Source organism: Tamandua tetradactyla, chromosome 5 (genome assembly GCF_023851605.1).
Source record: "Tamandua tetradactyla isolate mTamTet1 chromosome 5, mTamTet1.pri, whole genome shotgun sequence".
NCBI classification, from domain to species: Eukaryota; Metazoa; Chordata; class Mammalia; order Pilosa; family Myrmecophagidae; genus Tamandua; species Tamandua tetradactyla.
In genome coordinates, this window is record NC_135331.1 from 86,455,007 (window position 1) to 86,479,188 (window position 24,182).

General features: G+C 43.9%; 1 protein-coding gene across 10 annotated transcripts; it reads left to right on the forward strand.

Moving 5' to 3' along the window:
- Window positions 1-23,169, forward strand: LOC143684369 (patr class I histocompatibility antigen, A-126 alpha chain-like). Of its 10 annotated transcripts, XR_013176015.1 has the most exons (9): window positions 1-95; window positions 179-375; window positions 505-774; window positions 1,022-1,297; window positions 2,597-2,872; window positions 3,478-3,510; window positions 3,678-3,725; window positions 3,895-3,976; window positions 17,131-17,228. XR_013176015.1 is itself a non-coding variant. In XM_077161267.1 (8 exons), exons 2-8 carry the CDS (start codon window positions 312-314, stop codon window positions 23,062-23,064), a joined length of 1,119 nt encoding a protein of 372 aa, XP_077017382.1. In that variant the 5' UTR covers window positions 1-95; window positions 179-311; the 3' UTR covers window positions 23,065-23,159. The 10 variants fall into 10 exon arrangements, 9 of the variants coding, with proteins under 9 accessions (XP_077017382.1, XP_077017383.1, XP_077017386.1 ...); XM_077161267.1 differs by lacking the exons at window positions 3,895-3,976; window positions 17,131-17,228 and adding an exon at window positions 22,913-23,159; XM_077161268.1 differs by lacking the exon at window positions 3,895-3,976 and having other exon boundaries at window positions 17,131-17,323.
- The last annotated feature ends 1,013 nt before the right edge of the window (window positions 23,170-24,182 follow it).

Below are 24,182 nucleotides of genomic sequence, written 5' to 3' on the forward strand. Positions count from 1 at the left end.
GGGAAGGAAAGAGGGGGAAAGGACTCTGGGAGACAGAGTGCTCGGTGCAGGGGGAGAGGGTCAGGGCCAGTCCAGGTCCCGGGTCTCGCCCCGAGGTTGGTGTGTGGGGTGGGGAGGCCGAGCGTTGCGGATCCCCCATCTCACCGAGGTTCACTTTCCGTCTCACAACCTGTGTCAGGTTCTCCTGGCCGGACACTCGTGACGCGGCCCCAGGGCTCACTCCCATTGCGGCTCCCGCTCCTGGAGAAGCCAATCAGCGTCCCGCGGACCCGACCCGACTCGGATCCTCCCCAGAACCTGGGACCGGAATTATGGCGCCGCGAGCCCTCCTCCTGCTGCTCTCGGGGGCTCTGGCCCTGACCCAGACCCGGGCGGGTGAGTGCGGGGTCGGGGGGGAAATGCCCCCGGGGAGGGGGAGCGACGGGCCCGCCCGGCGGGGGCGCTGGAGCCCGGGAAGCCGCGGGGGGAGGGTCGGGCCGGTCTCACCCCCCTCCCCTCCCCCAGGCCCCCACTCCATGAGGTATTTCAGCACCGCCGTGTCCCGGCCCGACCGCGGGGATTCCCGCTACATCGTCGTCGGCTACGTGGACGACACGCAGTTCGTGCGGTTCGACAGCGACGCGGCGAGTCCGAGGATGGAGCCGCGGGCGCCGTGGGTGGAGCAGGAGGGGCCGGAGTATTGGAAGCGGGAGACGCAGAACGCCAAGGGCCACGCACAGAATTCCCTAGTGAACCTGCGGACCCTGCGCGGCTACTACAACCAGAGCGAGGCCGGTGAGCGGCGCGGGGCCCGGGGCGCGGGTCTCGAACCCGGAAATCCCGAGCACGGGCCGGGTCGCCCCGATTCTGTGTCTAAGGTTCACCCCGAGGCCACGGGACCCACCGACCCGCAAAAAAAACCGGAGGGACTTTTACTGGGTTTAGTTTCATTTTAGACCCAACGGGCTCCGAAAAATCACCGCCCGGGACCCGGGATCGGGGCGGGGAAAGTGGGCGGGGCTGACCGTGGGGGCGGGGCCAGGGTCTCACACTCTCCAGCGGATGTCTGGCTGCGACGTGGGGCCCGATGGGCGCCTCCTCCGCGGGTACCATCAGCTTGCCTATGACGGCCACGATTATATCGCCCTGAACGAGGACCTGCACTCCTGGACGGCGGCGGACACGGCGGCTCAGATCACCCGGCGCAAGTGGGAGGCGGCCGGGTATGCGGAGCTCCTCAGGGCCTACCTGGAGGGCACATGCGTGGAGTGGCTCCAGAGACACCTGGAGAACGGGAAGGAGACGCTGCAGCGCACAGGTACCAGGGGCCGCGGGGCGCCTCCCAGGTCTCCCTCGGGCTGGGACTGCGACCACCGCTGGTGTCCCACAGGGGAAGAAATAGGATTGATGCCAGAATCCTCTCCTGCCTTGGAACACTCACCTTCCAGAGGGGAGGGAATCAGCCCACATTTCCAAACCCTGAACCAGAGAGGGATTTGCTCAGCAGGCCCAACCTCTATCAGGGACAATGAAGGGATCCAGCCTCTCCGGGGATGGAGGGAGAGGATTCCCGGAAGTAAATGGTCAGCAGTTCCCTTTGTCCGTGGCAGCCTTGGGCACCACCTGGAACTTTCTCTGGTCCTGTTCTCTGCCCCACACCACTGTCTTTGGAGGTCTTGCTCCAGCTTTGCTGGGTCACGCGCCCTCTCTATTCAGGTCAAGTCTCTTATTATTATTTTTTAAAAATATTTTTACTAAAAAACAGCATGCATTCTTTTTTATGTTTTAAAAAAGTTTTTATTTATAATAGGCATACATTAAAGATATTTTAAAATGACAATGCCAATTTACCTTCTACAAATTTCTACCAATAGGTGGACTCAACGATATATGGGCAATGATATTTATTTTAGCATTTACAAATAACAGTTAAGAATTGGAAAATATATAAATAACTATCAGTAGAATACTGATTAAATAAATTCTGACATCCATCTAAAGGAACACTGTAATTATGAATTAGAGTAACATAACATATTCAGTAGCGGGAGAACCAAAATATTTCCTAACTCAAATAATGCAGATGTAGAATAGCATTACTGTATAATTCCATTTACATTAAATTATTTAAATTCATGCATGTACGTTCAAAGAGAGATATCTAAGGGAAGGTTTAATAATGGCTTTCTCTTTTCAGTGGGAGGTTGAAATTTTAAAATTTTATCTTAATTTTTTTTAATTGACACACCAAAACAATATACAAACAATCCATACAAACACAAACATACTTACCATAAAAACATTCCATGCATGGTTACAATCAATGGCTTACAATATCATCACATAGTTGTGTATTCATCATCCAGTGAGGTCTTGAAGTGTGATCTCCCCTCAGGCACCTGCAGCCTCCTACCCTGGGATGTCTCACCTTGATCCTAGAATTTCTAAGGAATACGAGATGATGCCAGATCCTTGAGTCCAGGCTGATGTTTGGTGTTTGCACTGCCTCCCCCACAAAGACTGTCCTGTCCTTTTTCCTGATGGACACATGAATGTTGCTTGAATGGCCCATGAGAGGTGATGGACAGTTCCTGAAGGTTCTCACTTTCCCACACAGACCCCCCAAAGACACACATGACCCACCACCCCATCTCTGACCGTGAGGTCACGCTGAGGTGCTGGGCCCTGGGCTTCTACCCGGCGGAGATCACACTGACCTGGCAGCGGGAGGGGGAGGACCAGACCCAGGACACGGAGTTTGTGGAAACCAGGCCTGCAGGGGATGGAACCTTCCAGAAGTGGGCAGCTGTGGTGGTTCTCCCTGGAGAGGAGCAGAGATACACGTGTCATGTGCAGCATGAGGGGCTGTCTGAGCCCCTCATCCTGAGATGGGGTAAGGAGGGGGATAAGTGTGGAGCATCTTCTCAGGAAAAGCAGGGGCCCTTCTGAGCTTCTCCAACAGGGTCAGGGCCCCTGACCCTCCCTTCCCTTCTCAGAGCCACCTTCAGAGTTCATCATCCCCTTGGTGGTAATTGTGGCTTTCCTAGTTCTCCTGGGAGTTACAGTGCCTGTGGTGGCTGGAATTCTGATCTGGAGCAAGAAGAGCTCAGTAGGAAAGGGGGCAGGGGTCTGAGGGTTCTTGTGGAATTGCTGCGTTTCCAGCCTTGGGTAGCAGTTTTTCTTCTCCCCTCCCCTGGTCCCATGAAGCCCCTCATCACACATCTGCTGATCCAATCTGGGACCTGCCAGGTACATTAATTTGGATAACGTTCCTCCAATGAGGGTATTGAGGCACCTGTTCCCAGCAGTCAGAGGGAAGGTCCCTGCTGAGAACAGATGTCCATGAGGAGAGATAGTCCAGTCCCTACATGTCTCTTTTCCTCACGGTTCCTGATCCTGCCCTGGGTCTGCAGTCACAGTTCTGGAAACTTCCCTGGGATCCAGGACTAGATCTCCAGGACCTCATGTCCTGCCTCTCACTAGTTGTTTTTCCCACAGGGGGAAAAGGAAGGAGCTACACTCAGGCTGCTGGTAAGTGATGGGGAGGTGGAGGTGGAACAGAGGGTGTAAGTCTGACCCCTGAGACTTTGGGGGAGTGTAGACGGGAGCCCATGGGGCAGCTCACCCACCCCATAATTCCTCTTCTTCTCACATCTCCCCTGTTCGCTTGACCACATCCTGTTTTTATTCCTCCACAGGTAGCGACAGTTCCCAGGGCTCTGATGTGTATCTTGCGGCTTCTAAAGGTGAAACCCTGGAGGGCCTGAACTGGGAGAGGGGTTGGGTGCAGAGAGGACACGCCTGGGTGATGGGGATTCCTGGGATTTGGACATTTTATATGTTTGGAGGGCTGTTCATAATGTCGACATTTACAGTGACTGTCCTGAATTATTTCTTGATTATTTTCTTCTGTAGTGTTTAGACCCTCTCTTCTCTGGGACTGAGTGATAGAAGATTTCTTCTCGCCCCCGACTCCTGACTTCTCTTTCTGCAACTGGTGTGTGCAAGTGTGTAGGAGCAAGGGTTAATGGAAAACCTGTGGAATTTATTGGGAGCAACTGGCTTCAGAGTGGCTTCGGCAGTAAACTGTGGAGACTATTATCTGCTTAATTGGAGGACAGTCTGAGAGGGAGAGAATGTTTGTTTTTTCTTAAACCCCAAGGTCTTTTTGGCTATCTCTTGTATGTAGGGAGTAAAATACTGAAAAGTAAGCACTCTGCTTTGTCATGAAATGCATGCTTGCTTTTTGTCACACTAAACCCTGCAGTATATAAGCGGGAACTAGTTAAGAACAAAGTTGTCTATTGTCTTTATTGCTAAGCTTCAGACCCCATGATCCCATCAGTCTTTCTTTCTTTCTCATCATTCCTTAATATCGTTTGAGCTCCGTTTCATAGGAAGCAACACACATGTCTGCATTCCTACACATTTAATGTGAGGATGTGGACAGACTAGCCCACTCTTCCCTACTAATCCATCCCCCCTTCCACTCTATCCCCCCATGGACCTGTGCTCCCTTCTCCAGACCCACCTTCCTGATCCAGCAGAGGCGGAGCAGGGACACGTCCATCTGTCTTAACTCTGGTTGCACAAAACTGCACCTTCTTGCTACCCTATGAATATAAGAATCTCAATTTCTTTTTGCAAATTCTTTGCCATTGAATGGGGTTGATGGGTTAATTAAAGGAGAGGAACATTCCTGATATATGAGAGAAAGTAAATGTAGGACCTGAGAACCTTCCAGAATCTGTGTATTTGCTGTGCTGAGTGTAGCAGTTGGGACAGGAGACGGCTGTGGGGAGCTGAGGGTGGACGGAGCCTGTGTCCAGTTGGTGCTCAGGACATCGTGGGCTTTGACTCGGTCACTCCTTGCCTGGGCCATCCTCACTGCCTCTCGTGCTTGTCCCTTCAGTAGGATTTTGTCCCACCAGGACTGTGGTCACAGGGGCTCAGACATCGCCTGGACCTCGTCCCGTCTGCAGGACCGTGGGCCGCGAGAGCTTGGTGTGACCGGGTCAGCCCCCGCTCAGGCCTGGGTCTGGTCTCGGTCCTCACCGTGGGTGTGTTTATTGCTGATTCTTCATTTTCTTAGAGGACTGTGGTCATTCTTGTTCTCGTGCACCAGTCCTGGGCTCCTCCTCCCCTGGGTGTCCCCGTCTCTTATGGCAGCAGGACTCGTGTGTCCTGTCATTGTCCCCACGAGGAACAGGGCGGCCCCTGAACACAGGAGTCTTTGGTATCCAGAAACTAATTCTCAGCCTTGTCCAGCTCCTGCTTCCACTTGGGCTGATCCCTGAATTGCTCTTTCCAAGTTTTCCCAAATATATTATAAGAAGTCAGATTCTGGCATTAGCAGAGAGGACGGATGTGATAGTTTCTAGTCTGGGACAAATTCCTCTTAGGTTTCTGCCTTCTCTGCTCGCCCACCCTCTCCCCCTGCCCTTAGCTGTTGTATTCCTAGTGCTGGGTCCAGTCTAAGCTCCTGAATTTATAAAGCTGTGTCTAGTACAGATTCCCATCTGGTTGTAATACAGGGTCCACAGCCTAGGATCATTGTTGCCTGAAAAGGGAATGAAGTTGTGTGCTGCGGGGTGGGTGTGAGTGGAGGGTTGAGCAGCATTCGTGAGAACAGGTAGAGGCAGCATTAATGTCAGCATTGAGTGGATGTTGTGCAGCAGCTGCCTCAGGACAGCATTTGGATTGAGGCTACATTAATAAGGGGTTGTCTCTGGAATAAGGAGGTGGTTTGCAGTGATCGTCCCCTTCACAGATATTTGTTGAGTACTGGCTATAGCACGGTATTTTTTTATGTGTGAAATATGAATAAATTAAAAATAGGGAACAATCACCAGCCTTGTGGAAGATCAGTTCTAATGGGAAGAAGCAGGCTGTGTTCTGTAAGCTTAGGAAATTAGGAAAGTGCCGTGGGGAAGGTGAGTGCAGGTGTGAGTGTCTGTGGGGTGGGAGGGAAGGAAGATGCCACACTGAGAAGGAGGCGTGTGAGGAAAGGTGGGAAGGACAGGCAGGAATTAGCTCTGAGCGTGTCAGGAGCAAGGTCTTCCCAGGCAGGGCAACAGTCAGTGCAAAGGCAGTGGCGGCTGTGCCTGTTGGAAGCCGTTATGTGCGCCTGAAAAGCCATGTTTTAATCCTGATCCAGTCTGGTCAGGACAGCTGTTTATTTTCTTTTTGTTTAACAATTTTTTTATTGTGAATAATAAGTTATATAGAAAAAAGCAATAAATTTCCAAGTACATTTTAACAGGTAGTTATGTAACAGATTTTAAGATTTGATATGGGGTACAGTTCCAGAAGTTTTCATTTTATCTTCTAGCTGCTCCAAGACAATTGAGAACAAAAGAAATTTCAATATATTGATTGAGCAGTCATACTCATTTGTTAAATCTACCTTTTCTAGTATGCTCTTCCTTCTCTTTATTTTTTCTTTTATGTGAAAATGACATATATTCAAACAAACAATAAATTCAAAACACATGGTAGCAATCAGTTGTAGAACAGATTTCAGAGTTTCATATGGGTTACAACTCCACAGATTTAGGTTTTTATTTCTAGCAGCTCTAAGGTACTAGAGACTAAAACAAATATCAATATACGAATTCAGTACTCATACTGATTTGTTAAATCTGACCTTATCTGTTTAACTCCACCATCGTCTTTTTTCTTTCTGCCTTCTTTAGGAAGGCTATTGCCATGAACTGTTTCGTGTTGAAAGGGGCTGTTGATAATACAGGATGGGGGCATAGACCTAGTTGATATTCTGGAAAGGCTGGCCCTTCTGCATTTCAGGACTTGTCTGGTCCAGGAACCATCTGGAGGTTGTAGGTTTCTGGAAAGTTACCCGAGTACATGAAACCTTTATAGAATCTTATATAATGCCATAGGTATTTTTTTAAGATTGGCTGTAATAGTTTTGGTTGGGGTTTCTCAAATTAGCAGTGTCTAACTGAACCTTGTGTAAGAGTGACCAGATTAGCTTCTCGACCCTATTTGAACTCAGTGAGCCACTGATACCTTATTTGTTATACTTCTTTTCCCTCTTTTGGTCAGGATGGTATTTTGACCCCACAGTGCCAGGGCTGCACTCATCCCTGTGGGTCATCTCCCATGCCTCCAGAGAGACTTTCACTCCTGGATGTCATATCTTACCTATGGGGGAGGGCAATGGTTTCACTTGCAGATTTGGGTTTAGAGAGAGATTGGCCACATTTGAGCAACAAAAGAGGTCCTCCAGAGGTTACTCTTAAGCATAGCTTTAGGTAGGTAAGCTTCTGTACTGCGTACATAAGTTTCATGGGAGTAAGGCTCAAGTGAAGGGCTTGGCCTACTGAATTAGGTTTCCAAATACTTGACACAGTATCCTGGGTTTCCCGTTGGTAAAGTTTAATAGTTCCATATTGTTTCTCCCATCTCTCAAGGGACTTTTCCAGTACTTTTTGATTGTCTGCGGAATATACTCTAGGATGTATCTAGGCATTACATTAAGCTATACAGGATTAAATAGGCAGCCATTTCTTTTACTCCTGATTCATTCTTGTAGGGTAGAAACATTTGATTATATCGTCTCCATGGAGATGTAGCTGTGAGCTTTTGATTAGATGGAGATGTGACTCCACCCATTCCAGGTGGGTCTTGATTGGTTTACTGGAGTAACTTTAAAAGAGGAAACATTTTGAGGAGTGGTCAAAGCAACAATACAAAAGAGAACAGTTGCTTCAGAGCCAACATGAGACCCAGGTCTCAGCAGATGTCACCATCTGTGTTCCCATGAGATACTAAGCAGGCTAGATTCCAGAGTTGTGTTCCATAGAAGCTAAGTGAATGTCCACAGATACCAAGTGAGACACCCACACATGTAACAGAGGCTGAAGCAGTGGAACCTAGGAGCAAGGGTCCAGCAGATGTCAGTCATGTGACTTCTCAGCTGACAGAGGTGTTCTGGAAGGCATCACCTTTTCTTGAGTAAAAGTAACCTCTTGGGGCCTTAATTTGGACATATTCTCAGCCTTTGGACTGTAAACTTGCACCTGAGTAAATCCCTTTTGTGAAAACCTTTCCATTTCTGGTGTTTTGCATTCTGACAGCTAAAAAACTAATGCATCAGGGATGTGTCTTTTTGTGCAGGGATGAGTGAGGAGACTGGTACAGGTGCAGCAGAGAGTAACTGAGAGGAGATCAGTGTAAGGTGTGGTGGACTGAACTGTGTACCCCAGTTTGGGCATGTCCTTGGTCTGGATATGTGTTCTGGTGGGTGTGGACCCATTGTAACTAGGATCTCTTCAAGATGTTACTTCATTCAAGGTGTGGCCCCACCAAATCAGGCTGTGCTTTCATCTGGATTACTGGAGTCCTTTATAGGCAGAGTGAGAGTCAGATGGAGAGGGAAGGCAGAAGAGGCACTATGTGCATTGCCACATGACAGAAAAACCAATGACTGAGGTTCTCCGGAATCCAGCCCCAGACAGCCAAAGTCTTTGTGAAGAAAGCATTGCCTAAGGGAGCTAATGATTTTGGACTTCTTCTCACCTCAAAACTAGGAAGCAATAAATTCCCATTGTTTAAGCAAACCCATTGCATAATATATTTTTTGCCAGCTTGGATATGAAAACATATGGCCAGATCATGTGGGCCTTGAGGAAACTGGGAGTTTTGACTTTTAATCTGGGTGAGATGAGGAGTTACAAGATGGTTCTGAGCAGAAGATGGACATGTACAACTCCTCTTTTTAAAAGGATCCCTCTAGCTATTGTGCTTTGAAGAGAAATGAGAGGAGAGTGTTGAGTGGGACATTAGGGAAAATGGTAGGAAATGAATGAGATCTTCCAACCAGAGATGGCGGTTGCTTTGATTGGGATCTGAGCAATGAAAATAGTGGGAAGTACTGGATTCAGGTTATATATATATATGTATATTTTTAACTTTTTATCATATAAGATAACATACATACAAAGCAAAGAAGGAAAAATGCAATAATTTTTAGAGCACTCTTTAACAAGTAGTTACAAGGCAGATTCTAGAGTTTGTCATGGGCTACCATACTATGCTCTCAGATTTTTCCTTCTAGCTTCTCCAGAATATAGGAGATAAGGATAAAAAATATTTTTTATCATTACAATCAATTTTTTTTCTTTTTTGCAATAACCTATATGCAAAAAATCAATAGATTTCAAAGCACAACACAATTAGTTGTGAGCAGAGTACAGAGTTTGGTATGGGTTACAATTCAGCAATTTTAGATTTTTACTTCTAGCTGCTCTAAGATACTGGAAAATAAAAGAAATATGAATTTAATAATTCAGCAATCATATGAATTTGTTAAACCCTACATTCTCTGTATAACTCCACCACCACCTTTGATCCTTCTATTCCACTCTTTAGGAGTATTTGGGCTATGGCCATTCTAAATTTTTCATGTTGAAAGGGGCTGTTGATAATATGAGATAAGATGGAATTAGCTGATGTTCTGGAGAGGATAGCCCCTTGAGCTTTCAGGGCTTATCTTGTCCAGGAACCCATCTGGAGGTTGTAGATTTCTGGAAAGTTACCCTAGTACATGAAACTTTTGTAGAATCTTACATATTGCCATAGGTGTTCTTTAGGATAGGCTGGAATGGTTTTGATTGGGGTTTGGCAAGTTATATTGTGTAAATGAAGCATAAGAGTGATCTGCACTCTGCAGTCTCTTGACTTTATTTGAACTCTCTCAGCCACTGAAACTTTATTAGTGACACTTCTTTCTCCCCTTTTGGTCAGGATGGAATTTTTGATCCCACAATGTCAGGACTGGAATCATCTCTGGTTTTATTTTGAAGGTTGATTTTGAGGATTTCCTAATGAATTGAATTTGGTGGATGAAGCAAGAGGAATCAAGGAGGATACCCCAAATTTCATACTAGCTGAATAGAAAGATGGAGTTGCCATCAGCAGAAATGGGGAAGACTGTGAAAGGTTCATAGTTGCAGAAGGGGCAACACAGGTGTTTCATTTAGGAAATTGAGACACTCAGATGTCTTTCTGAAATGCATTGAGACTGTGTTACTGCAAGCATGGCACTTTCCATAGGAGGGCCTGCTTGATCTGGCACTAAAAGGAGAAACATTCCTCTCAGTGTGAAGGTGATTTACTGCAAGTGCACTTTGCAAGGAACTGGAGGAATCTTCCTTAACCAGTTCAAAGTGGGCATGTGAGTTAACGTTTTTATAGTCCAACAGAAGTGGAAGTGGTCACAAAGTAATGTCCACATGATGCATTCTTGTTAAGTTAGCAATGATGGTGGATTTTTGTGAGGAAGTCACGGGCAAATGTCTCATCCTGTGTTGTTTCAAGCATGTCTTGTTGTTCCAGCTTCAGTAATTAGATTTAGATATTGACATACAAGCTCTTGCAGGCAGGGTCTTCATGACACTTCTTTTAGTGTCTGATTCTCAGGAATATCAAACTTTTGTCTTTTGAGGAGGAAGTGACAGATTCATTAGGCCCCAGTGTGTTCTTGATGCCATTCTGTTGTCTTATTTCTGTAAACAGAACTCAGAAGTTCTGGTTAATGTCCTGGGAATTAAATACAAACAGTAAATTGCTAAGCTTAGCTAGGAAAAGCATATTTTCCAACTGTCAGTTGTTGAATTGCTGGTTGGGCATGTTTGTCAGAACTTTAGGAGAAATGTTTGGGCTGGAGAAATAGATTTTGCAGGTAATGTCATATAAGTGATATTTAAATCCTTGAGACTAGATGAAATCATCAAAGGAGGTGTTTTGTTTTGTTAAAGCTGCCAGAATGCAATATACCACAAATGGAAGGGTTTATAAAAAGGGAATTTTTTAACTTGCAAGTTTACAATTCTGAGGCCATAAACAATGTCTAAATGAAGACATCTAGGGGAAGATACCTTGACTCAAGAAAGGCCAGTGGGTACAGAACACCACTGTCATCTGGGAAGGCACAGGGCTGGCATTTGCTGGTCCTACAGCTTCTAGCTTCAAATAGCTTCCCTGGGTACATTTTCTTTCTGCATGTCCAAACATCTGGGTCTTGTGTTGGCCCTGTCTGTTGGCTCTGTGTGTTGGCTCTGAACTCTCTCCAAAATGTTTCCCCTTTTAAAAGACTCTAGTAAACTAATCAAGACACCCCTTAATTGGGCAGAGTCACAGTTTCATCTAATCAAAAGGCCACACCCACAATTGGGTGGCTCATGTCTCCATGGAAACAATCTAATCAAAGGTTCCCACCCTACAATATTGAATTAGGAGTAAACAACATGTAATTTCTGGGGCATCAACATTTTCTAACTAGCACAGGAGGCATCAGCTATTGTATTAGCCAGGGTTCTCCTGAGTCATAATTCTGTAGGGTAGGCCACAAACTGGAACTCACAAAGGTGATTCTGAAATTTGGCAAAATGAACTCCATAGAGCAGGCTGCAAGCTGACTGACTTAAGTAGAGGTAGAAATAGTTCTTTCTGACATCTTCAATCCTCAGTTCTAGGTTTTTAGATATCCAGCTGATTTAATGAGGAGAGTACCCACATTGTTGAGCCTAATCTCTGTTGTTGATTGCAGACTCAATCAGCCCTTGATATAATTACTGATTGTAGATGCAAATCTATTCATGAAATACGGTCACAGTACCATCAGGCCAGATTTTGCCTCACCAAACTAATGGATACCTTAATCTAGCCATGTTCATTCAGGAATTTAGCTTTCACTGCCATAGAAGAGAAAGGTAACAAGGCCTGAATCTTGAACCCTCCAGAGCTAAATGGTTTGTTCAGACCGTACACCAAAGTTACACTGCCCAGATCCAGCAGCGCATCTGGAAGGCAAACTTTACTATGTACCCCAGTCACCTGAGGATCTAATTTTGGTTGAGATGGTTTGGAGTAGGCATGAGGGTCTGCTTAGTAGCCTTAGAGCAAGGCTGCTGTTGGTGCTGTTACTGCTGGTCTTCTCCTTTTTTTTTCTTTAGTATTTTTATTATGAACAACAACCAATATATGAACATTCTTGAGATATGAACATTTTTGACATGTGTTCTAGTTTGTTAGCTGCTGGAATGCAATATACCAGAAATGGAATGGCTTTTAAAAAGAGGAATTTAATTAATTGCTAGTTTATAGTTCTAAGGCCGAGAAAATATCCCAATTAAAACAAGTCTATGGAAATGTCCAATCTAAGGCATCCAGGGAAAGATACCTTGGTTCAACAAGACTGATGAAGGTCAGGGTTCCTCTCTCATCTGGAAGAGCACATGGCAGACATGTCATTATATTCTAGCTCCTTCTCCTGGTTTCTGGTTTCATAAATCTCCCCAGGAGGCATTTTCCTTCTTCATCTCCAAGGTTAGTTGGCTCGTGGACTCTCTTCTTCGTGGTGCTGCAGCATTCTCTGCTGTCTCTGAATCTCTCATTCTCCAAAATGTTTCCTGTTTGATAGGACTCCAGAAATTTATCAAGACCCATCCCAATGGGTGGAGACATGTCCTTACCTTATCCAGCTTAACAACCACACTTGACTAAATCACATCTCCAGGGAGATCATCTGATTATAGTTTCAAACACACAGTTTTGAAAAGGGATTATTCTGCCTTTATGAAATGAGATTTTGATTAAAACATGGCTTTTCTAGGGTCCATACATCCTTTCAAACCAGCACAACATGGTTGCAATCCATGGCTCACAGTATCATCACCTAGTTGTGTATTCATCACCATGATCATTTTTTTGAACAACTGCATCTCGTCACCAAAGAAGGAAAAGAGAAAAAAACTCATACATGCCATATCCCTTACCACTCCCTTAGATCATTAGTATTTCAATCTACTCAATTTATTTTAACTTTTGTTCCCACTGTTATTTATTTTTTCATCCATATCATTTATTCATCTGTCCATACAGTAGATAAAAGGAGCATCAGACACAAGATTTTCACAATCACACAGTCACTTTGTAATAGCTATGTAGTTATACAATTGTCTTCAAGAATCAAGGCTACTGGAACAGTGCTCAACAATCTCAGGTACTTCCATCCAGCCACTCCAATACACCATAAATTACAAAGTTGTATGTTAATGCATAAGAATAACCTCCATGATGACTGCTCGACTCTGTTTGAAATCTTTCAGCCATTGAAACTTTATTTTGTCTCATTTCTCTCTCCCCTCCTTTTGATCAACAAGGCTTTCTCAGTCCCATGATACCCAGTCCCATCTCCTCCTGCAAGTACTGTCAGGGAATTTTACAACCTTGGGAGTCATGACCCATGTAGGAGTGAGGGCAGTGAGTTCACCTGCTGAGTTGGCTTAGAGAGAGAGGCTGCACCTGAGCAACAAAAGAGGCTCTCTGAGGTTGACTCTTAGGCCTAATTTTAAGTAGGTTTAGCCTATCCTCAGCAGGAATACGTTTCATAGGGACGAACCAGAAGATCCAGGGCTTGGCCTTTTGAGTTGGCTGTCCCCTTTAGTTGTGAGACTATCAGAAATTCTCCAAATGGGGAAGTATATTTCTTCCTACCTGCTCAGTTCTGTAATGGGATGTCACAAATACTTCTTTATTCACTGCCCAATTACTCTGGAATATATTGGAGCACTACACTAACCTGGACAAACCAACCAAATCTTATGTCGTATTCAAGATTCCAGTTACTTATGGTGTTCAACTAAACTGACCATGCAAGTTAAATTAAATAATACACTAACCAAAATATAAATTTTGCACCAAATAAATATCTGTTCCTTTGGTCTCATGCAGTAGTTGACCTTTTAAAATATGGACAACATCATCCTTCACCCTGAATTCTGATCTACTTTAGTTCTATCCAGATCAACTTGTTTATAACTTTGGTGAAAGTATGGTACCTTTTTTCAACAATTTGCATGGGGTGCTGCTGGCTTCTATAGCCTCAGAGCTCTAACTCCGAGTCTCAAGTGTGACATAAATACTCCTGGTTTCTGTCAATGACCAGGGTATATCCAAATAGCTCAGTATCTTAGAATTTAGAAATAACAATTACAACACATGAATTACTCTTGATATCTGTTATGGAAACCACAGTGTCTGTGCCTCACGCTCTCTACTCTCTGCCTTCCCAGCACCCCAATGATATTAGGGCATCTCTCATTGCCCTGATTGTCTTTGAGAGAACTTTCCATCTAGAGTGTTACAAAGATGCAGTTGGTCCTGCACTGGTTTTCAGGGCACGGAAGAGTGTATCTTCTAGTACCTTGAGAGAGAGACAGGGAGGGAAAACTCGAGGCTCATGCACATCTGTTTCAAAGTCTCTGTCTCTAATTTTTTGCTCCCTTCCTGTATCCAATACTGAAGAATTTCTGGCATCTAATTTCTTTAGTTAGACCATGACTGAGTTGTTCAAGAGTCAAGACGTGCATGAGTCAAGTTTTTTTAAAAATCTTTTTTATTGTATAGTATAACATATATACAAAGCAAAGAAATAAACAAGCAATAGTTTTCAAAGCATTCTTAAACAAGTAGTTATAGGATTGTTCCCAGATTTTGTCATAGGTTACCATATGATCCTCTCAGATTTTTCCCTCTAGCTGTTCCAGAATACAGGAGGCTAGAAGGCTTAGATATATATATATATTTTTTTTTTTTTTTTAACATGGGCAGGCACCGGGAATCGAACCAGGGTCCTCTGGCATGGCAGGCAAGCGTCCTTGCCTGCTGAGCCACTGTGGCCCGCCCGATATATTTTTTATCACCACATCGAATGTTTTCTTATTTTTTTGTGAAAAATAACATATATACAAAAAAGCAATAAATTTCAAAGGATATCACCATGATTAATTGTGGAACATATTTCAGAGTTTAACGTGGGTTACAATTCCACAATTTTAGTTTTTTTAAGCTCTAAGATACTGGAGACTAAAAGAGATATCAATTTAATCATTCAGCAAATCATATTCATTTGTTCAACCCTAATGTCGCTGTATAACTCCACTATCAACTTTGATCTTTCTAGCCCTCTCTTTAGGGGTGTTTGGGCTATGGTCATTGTTACTTTTTCATATTGGAATGGTCTGTCACTAATATGGGGTAGGGAGATGGAACTATCTGATGTTCTGGAGAGGCTGGGCCCTCTAGGTTTCAGGACTTATCTGGTCCAGGGACCCATCTGGAAAAGTTTTCTGGAAAGTTCTACTAGGGCATGGAATGCTTGTGTAATCTTATATATTGCCGTAGGTGTTCTTTAGGTTTGTTTGAAATGATCCTGATTGGGGTTTGGCAGGATATGATAAGTAGCAAGTTGTAACTGAAGCATGCATATGAGCAGCCTCCAGAGTAGCCTCTTGATGAGTGTATTAGCTAGGGTTCTCTAGAGAAACAGAATCAGCAGGAAATATCTGTGGATATAAAATCTATTAAAGTGTCTCACGTAACCTTGGGAACATAGAGTCCAACATCTGTAGGGCAGGCTGTGAACCTGACAATCCAATGGAGGGTCTTGATGAACTCCACAGGAGAGCTTGCCGGCCAAAGCACGAAGAGAGCCTGTCACTTTTGAATCCTCCTTAAACGGCTTCCAGTGATTAGATTAAGCATCACTCATTGCAGAAGACACTCCCCTTAGCTGATTACAAATGGAATCAGCTGTGGATGTAGCTGACGTGATCATGATTTAATTGTATGAAATGTCCTCATAGCCACAGATAGGCCAGCCCTTGTCCAACTAGACAAATGGTCACCACCACCTGGCCAAGTTTACCATAACCTGAACATGAAATGAATCAAGTTTTAAACCCACTGAAATGATTGAATTACCCTCTGCTGCTCAAAGTATTCCAATGAATCCAGACTCTGCATTGGTGCATTCATGCCCTATGTGTTCAGCTTGCTTTCTAATTATATCTCTCTGTGTAAGTCAGCGTTCTCAGAAACAGAATCAATAAGAGTGATCTGTAAATGTGAGATTTATAAAGGTCCATCACACAACCATGGGAATGGAAGATTCCAGAATCCATAGGGCAGGGTGTGAGACTGGCAGCTCAGATGAAATGTCTGGAGGCACTTCACAGGAGAGATTTGCTGACTGAAGAGGCAGTGAAAGAGTCACTCTTCTTCCTTAAAAGCCTTGGATTATCTCATTGTGGGAGACAACTAGTTTGCTAGCTGCTGGAATGCAACACACCAAGATGGATTGGCTTCTAATAAAAGGGGATTTATTTTGTTAGTTCTTCAGATGAAAGGCAGCAGACTTTCCACTGAGGTTCTTTCTTATGTGGGAGGGCACAGGATGGTCTCTGCTGGCCTTCTCTCCAGGCCCCTAGATTCCAACAGCTTTCCCCGGAGTGATTTCTTTCTGCATCTCAAAGTCCTGGGCTGAGCTGTGAGTGCTGAGATGAGGCACCATTCTCCAAGGTGGTTAGTGTGCATTCCCTGCACACAATGTTTCTGCAAAAACTACCATCCATGGACTTACAGAATGCTTTATCCACCATCATTGTATTCCACACAGCATTGCTTCTGATTAGGGAACCCACTTCACACAAAATGTGAGAGAAAGTTAGCAGATGATGCCATGTTTACCATGTGCCCTTCCAGTTGAGAGAGAAGCTGTTTGCCATGTGTCTTCTCACTTGAGAGAGAAACCCTGAACTTCATCAGCATTCCTGAACCAAGGTATCTCTCTCTGGATGGATGCCTTTGATTGGACATTTCTATAAACTTGCTTTAAATGGGACATTTTCTCGGCCTTAGAACTGTAAACTAGCAACTCATTAAATTCCTCTTCTTAAAAGCCATTCCATTTCTGGTATATTGCATTCTAGCAGCTAGCAAACTAGAACAACTTGTTTGAGATTCAGAGGTCCACAGCCAAAAGAGAATTTTTTGCACCTTAATATTGTTTAAGGTGATGCGTGTAGGTGCCAAGTTGACAAGGGGTGGACATGTGGTAGTTAGTTTCAGGTGTCAACTTGGCTAGGTGAAGGTGCCAAGTTCTACTGCTGTGGACATAAGCCAATGGCATGTGAACCTCATCTGTTGTTGAGTACATCTGCAGTCAGTTAGGAGCCATGCCTGCTGCAATGAATGATGTTTGATTTAATTGGCTGGGGCTTAAATGAGCGAGTTCAACATAGCATAGCCCAAGCAGCTCAGCATACCTCATCTTGGCACTTGCAGTTCCGCCCATGCCTTTGGAGATGCAGAAAGAAATCATCCCAGGGAAAGTTGTTGGAACCCAGAGACCTGGAGAGAAGGCTAGCAGAGATCACCCTGTATACCTTCCCATGTAAGAAAGAACTTCAGTTGAAAGTTAGCTGCCTTTCCTCTGAAAAACTAATGAAATAAATTCCCTGTTATTAAAAGCCAATCAGTCTCTGTTGTGTTGCATTCCAGCAGCTAGCAAACTAGCACACCTACCACCATGCCCAATTTGTTCATGAGCCCATTGGGCTAAGGAAACAGGACAGCTCATCTTATCTACTTGATTATTAAAGCCTTCCTGTCCTGAAGTCACCGTCCGGTGAGCATTAACATGGGACACAAATATCTTCAAGTTCTTTGCCCACTCAGAAAGCTCTATCCATATACCTCTTCCCCAGACCTCTTTGTCATCAATTTGCAAACATGCTCCTTCCAAGTCTCTGACCATCCAGCCAAACCATTGGCAACAACCCATGAGTCAGTATGTAAATGCAATTCTGGGCAATTATCCTTCAAAGCAAAATGAACAACCAGGTTCAGTTCTAGAAGTATCACCCACTGGGAAGATTTACCCTCACCACTGTCTTTTCTTTTTCCCCCGTTCTTGTTTTTTTTCCATCACATAGTTGTATATTCATCATCATGATCATTTCTTAGAACATTTGCATCAATTTAGAAAAAGAAATAAAAAGAAAATAGAAAAAAAATTCATAATACCCTACTCCTTACCCCTCCCTTTCATTGATCACTAGCATTTCAATTAACTTAATTTATTTTAACATTTGTTCCCCCTATTATTTATTTATTTTTAATCCATATGTTTTACTCATCTGTCCATAAGGTAGATAAAAGAAGCATCAGACACAAGGTTCACCATGTCTTTTAAGGACATCTCAGAATGGGGTTGTAGTGCTACAGTTGTTCGCTTCCATCTTGGTCCCTGAATATCATGCAGAACCATCTATAAACCAGGTCTGAGTTGCTCTTTCTCAGTCAACTGACTGTAAGGAGCTCCCCAAGAGGCCATAGCTCTGGTGTGGGAAAGAGAAGGTAATGTGACAGGAGTGTGGGCCATATACATTTGGGCCACTTCTTCATGTAACCTACTTGTGCCTCCAGGACCTGCTTGGGTCCTGTCTCTTGTACACCATTTCCATTTTATGATGGAGTGCTGCTGCACATGCCCCCTTTATGGCTTGGTGGGTCAGAGAACATCCACCTCATGATAAGCAACTCAGGTCTTACAGTAATTTGGTGGCCGATAGTTAAGCATTCAGCCTCTGGAAAAAAATTAAGGCCTAGAAACAGTTGTTTCCCAAAAGGAGAGTAGTAATCGGCAGCAGATGGCAAAGCTTTGCTCCAAAATTCTAAGGATCTGTGTTGTAATTCTCCTATATGGGCCTGCCAAAGGCACGAGACAGCATCGCTATTTGCCACTGAAACTTTCAGCACCATTGAATCTGCTGGATCATATGGCCCAAGTAAAAGAAGCTTGCAAAGCAGCCAGGACCTGTCACAGGGCCTCCTCTTGTTCCAGCCCACACTGAAAACTAGCAGCCTTTCTTGCCACATTGGAAATGGGCTGTAGTAGCACACCCAAATGAGGAATATGTTGTCTCTCAAATCCAAATAGACTAACTGGGCATTGTGCCTCTTTTTTGGTCATAGGAGGGGCAGAGGCAACAGCTTATCCATCATCTTAGAAGCGATATCTTGACATGCCCCTCACTGGACACCTAGGAATTTCACAGGGATGGGAGACTCTTGTATTTTGTTGGGCTTATCTCCCATCCCCTGACCTGCAAATCCCTTATGAATAAGTCTAGAGTAGTTGCTACTTAGGTCCAATCAGCATGATAACATCAATAAAATGGACAAGTGTGATGTCTCGGAGGGGGGAGAACCATTCAATTCCCTGCAGACAAGATTATGACATATGGCTGGAGAGTTGATACAGCCCTGATGCAGGACAGTGGAGGTATACTGCTGGCCTTGCCAGCTGAATACAAACTGTTTCTGTTAGTCATTACTGACAGCTATTGAGACAAGAGCATTTGTCAAATAAATAGCCACATACCACATACCAGGCAGTGTGTTATTTACTCAAGCAATGATACCACGTGGGAACACCAGCTGCAATAGGAGTCACCACCTGGTTAAGTTTATGATAATCCTCTCTCAACTGCCAAGTCCCATCTGTTTTCTTCACTGGCCAAATAGGAGAGTTGAATGGGGATGTGGTGGAAATCACCACCCCTGAATCCTTCAAGTTCTTAAGAGTGACACTAATCTCAGCAATCCGGAATTTGGTATTGTTTCTGATTCACTATTTTGCCAGGTAGAGGCAGTTGTAGTGGCTTCCACCTGACCTTTCCCACCATAATAGCCCTCACTCCATGAGTGAGAAAACCAATGTGGAGATTCTGCCAGTTGCTGAGTAGGTCGATTCCAATTATGCATTCTGGAACTGGGGAAATGACCACAGAATGGGTCTCGGGACCCCCTATGTAATGCACCTGAGTTAAACTCTATTAGTGACCTGAGTTCTAGAATGTGCTACTACTCTGACTGGTGGACCAGAGTGATGTTTTGGGTCTCCTGGAATTAGTGTCACTTCTGAGCCAGTGTCTAATAATCTCTGAAATATCTGTTCATTTCCTTTTTCCCAGTGCACAGTCACCTCGCAAAAGGCCATATGTCTCCTTGGGGAAGGCTGGGAGGAAGGTTAACAGTGTAAATTTTGGGCGGTGTAAAAGGGTCCTTCCCCTTGGATACCTGGCCCTCCCCTCAGTTGAGGGGCTCTCGGTCTGAAAACTGTCTCAAATCTGGAAACTGATTAAGGTGTCATGATTCTCTGTTTTTGAAATTCAGGTTAGACTTCTCTTCACCTGACCTAGAAATCTGTGTCTACAGCTCAAACAAGAGTTGAGCAGGCCATTTATTTTACTTCTAGGTACCCATGATCTACTAGCCAGCGCCACAAGTCTCTGTGTGTGTCAGATTATTTTGACTGCTGCTTTGAGTCTGCTGTCTATGATGGTGGCATGTCCACCTTTTCTATGGTGATTAACTAACACCACATGGCTTCAGCCAATTCAGGATCTGATCATCCCCATTGAGTTTAAGAATTCCACTCAGTGACAGCAGTTTTGACAATAATATCTGACCTACAGAGAAGGGCAACTACAGAGCTCTTCAGGGATGATGGTGCTAGTCTCAAAATTTATTTCTGAAGGTTTTGGTGAAAGATGTGTGCTCTGGATACTCCTGGGGTGTGTGAGCAGGTCTTCCATGGTAAATCTACTCTAGTATTCCCATCTCTCTAAACCTTTGGATCCCCTCATCTACATAATACCATTTTTAGTATCTCAAAGCTTGTGTTTCACTGAATGACAATGTATGATGATTACAGACCTGGGGATTCATTCCTGTGGAGCCCCCTCATTTCATTTAAAGAAGAAATTCCAATTAAGGTGTTCCCATATTGAGTACAAACATTGAATTCCTCACATGTAACTGGTTTTGATTGCTCAATAGAGTGGTAAATGAGGACTTTCCAAATCCATTTCATTTATATTGTGAGGTTTTTATATGTTATGTGTAGTAGTTAGGTTCAGATGTCAACCTGACCAGGTGAAAATGCCTAGCTCTATTGCTGTGGATGTGAGGTAATGGCATGTGAAGCTCATCTGTTGCTGAATACATTTGCAGTTGGTTAGGAGGCATGGCTGCTGCAATGAATGGTGTCTGATTTAATTGTCTGGACGCTTAAATGAGAAAGCTCAATGTAGCATAGTCCAAGCAGCTCGGCATACCTCATCTCAGCACTCGCAGCTCAGCCCAGGCCTTTGGAGATGCAGAAAGCAGTCACCCCTGGGAAAGTTGTTGGAACCCCGAGTCCTGGAGAAAAGGTCAGCATAGATCACCCTGTGTCTTCCCATGTAAGAAAGAATCTCAGTTGAAAGTTACCTGCCTTTCTTCTAAAGAACTGTCTGTTTTTAACGAAATAAAACCTGTTTTATTAAAATCCAATCCGTCTCTGGTATGTTGCATTCTGGCAGCTTTGGTAGACTAGATAAATAAAGGCACTACCCTATTGATTACATAGTGCTTCTTCAGGATGTGAGTTCTCTGGTGTGTTTAAAGATTAAAGTATGGCTGAAACCTCTTCCATATTCCAAACGCATAGCATGTGTTCTCTCATCTGATCTAAGTTCAGAATGTTGACTGACAGCTTCCCCATTTTGATGATATAGGTTTACTCCAAAGCTTGAAAAATACGTTACCTAAGGTTAGGAAAATTAAGGTATTCCCATATAGATGACATTCTTATGGCTTATGTCCACTGTGCATTCTCTCATGTTGCCTCAGCATAGAAGTATGAGCAAAAGGTTTCCCACATAGATGATCTTCATGGCATTTCTCTCGAGTCTGAGTAGTCCCATGTTATCTGAGTGTAGAACAATGACTGAAGGCTTCCTCACATGTACGGCGTTCATAGGCCTCTACTCCAGGTGTGTGCTCTCTCATGTTCTCTAAGATGATATTTAGTGACGGATTTTGCTCATAAGGTGGCATATATACACATTCTCTCCAGTGTGAGTTCTCCCATGTTGTCTGAATTCCTATCAATGAAGGCTTTCCCACATGTATGGCATTCATAGAGTTTCTCTGCAGTGTGTGCCCTCTAAGCTCATCTAAAATAAGAGTAACCACTGAAGGCTTTTCTACGTAGGTGACATTAAGAAGATTTCATTTGCAAGAGTTTTCTCATTGTCTGAGGGTACAACAAAGACTGTAGGCTTTCCCACATCTGCCACATTCATATGACTTCTCTTCAGTGTGACTTCTCTCAGGTTGTAGAAGGTAAGAAGGTTGACTGAAGGTTTTCTGCATGGTTGACATTCACAGGGTTTCTCTCCAGTGTGATTTCTCATATTGAAGATGAGAACATTGAGTGAAGGCTTTCCCACATTGATGACATTCAAAGGGTTTCCCTCCTGTGTGTGTTCTCTCATTTTGTCTGTGGGTAGAAGAAAGTCTGAAGGCTTTCCAACACGTATGATATTCATAGGCTTTCTCTCCAGTATGACTTCCCACATGAGGTTGAAGATGATAATGCTGAGTGAAGGCTTTTCCACATAGATTACCTACACATAGTTTCTCTCCAGTGTGAGTTCTCTCATGTTGTTGAAGATGAGAATATTGTCTGAAGTCTTTCCGACATTAGTGACATCCATAAGGTTTTTTCCAGTGTGAATTCTTTCATTTTGTCTGTGGGGAGAAGAAAGACTGAAGACTTTCTTCCATGTCATTCTAAGGGTTTCTCTCCAGTGTCCTGTAGAGTGAGCTCTCTCGTGTCCTGTAAGGTGAGAAAATCTAATGAATGCTTTTCCACATCAAGGGAGTCATGTGATTTATATTCACTTTGAGTTTCATTATATTGTCTGTGGCCAGAGCTTGTAATAAAGGCTTTAGCACTTTGATAGCATTTATATGACATGCTTCTAGTGTGAATCTGCTTATTTTGATTAAAAGATGACTGGTCTTTGAGGACTTTTCCAAGTGGTCTGCTTAAATATGATTTCTTTCTCATGAGAATTAATGCATGTTTAGTCACTGTGAATCTGAGAGTGGAAACTTGGAAGTAATTACATCGAAAGGAATTCTTTCGCGTGTGAGATGCTTACAATGACATGATGTGAGAATGATCTTTCTTGTAGGTAAATTGAATTATATAATTTCTTGCCTTTTACAGGTGATTTTCCTAGTGGCCTCTGGTTTTGGAGAAACTCCATTCTTTCTCTCCACACTTTCTCTCTTGTGCCAACTGGAAACAGACATCTGCTTTGCAGATATGACATCCCACTGAGAACAGATGATAGCTATTCTCCAGTATCACTTTTCTGAACATCTTCGTCTCGAATGTTTCTAGCAGTGCCCATTCATCCTGTGTGAAGTTTACAGCTACGTTTTGGAAGGTTATTGTGCCAGTTTGAAAGGATGTATGTACCCTAGAAAAGCCATGTTTTTGTTTTTTTTTTTTTTAAATTTTTTTTTTTTTTTTTAGAGAAAGGGAGGAAGGGAAGGAAAGACAGAGAGAAGGAAGGAAGGGAGGAAGAAAGGGAAACATCTTTAAACATTTTCTTGTTTTATTATATTTTGTTTGTTTGTTTGTTTTTTACATGGGCTGGGGCCGGGAATCGAACCGGGGTCCTCCGGCATAGCAGGCAAGCACTCTTGCCCGCTGAGCCACCGCGGCCCGCCCGCCATGTTTTTTCTTAATCCCATTTTGTAAAGGTAGCTGTTTCTTCTAATCCCTATTCAGTACTGTATGTTTGAAACTGTAATTATAATATCTCCCTGGAGATATGACTCAATCAGGTGTGGTTGTTAAACTGAATTCATGTCTCCACCCATTTGGGTGGGTCTTTATGAGTTTACTGGAATTCTATAAAAGAGGAAACATTTTGGAGAATGTGAGAGTCTCTGAGAGCAGAACGATGTAGCTGTGAGAAGCAGGGAGTCCACCAGCCAGTGACTTTTGGCGAAGAAGAAGGAAAATGCCTCCCAGGGAGCTTTATGAAACAAGAAGCCAGGAGAGAAAACTAGCAGATGACACCGTGTTCACCACATGCCCTTCCAGATGAGCGAGAAACCCTGACCATGTTCGCGATGCGCCTTGTCACTTCAGAGAGAAACCCTGAACTTTTTCAGCCTTCTTGAACCAAGGTATTTTTCTCTGGATGCCTTAGATTGGACATTTCTATAGACTTGTTTTAATTGGGACATTTTCTTGGGCTTAGTATTGTAAACTAACAACTTATTAAATTCCCCTGTTTAAAAGCCATTGTGTTTCTGGTATATTGCAGCCCAGCAGCTAGTAAACTAGAACAGTTATTAACTCCCATGTCTGCACTGTCAAAGGCTCCGTTGACAACTGTTCTCTTTTGGATGATCACTTACAAGCAGACAAGGAGGAGGTGGGCAAAACTTCACTCAATAAAGGCTGATGGTGCCCACCACAT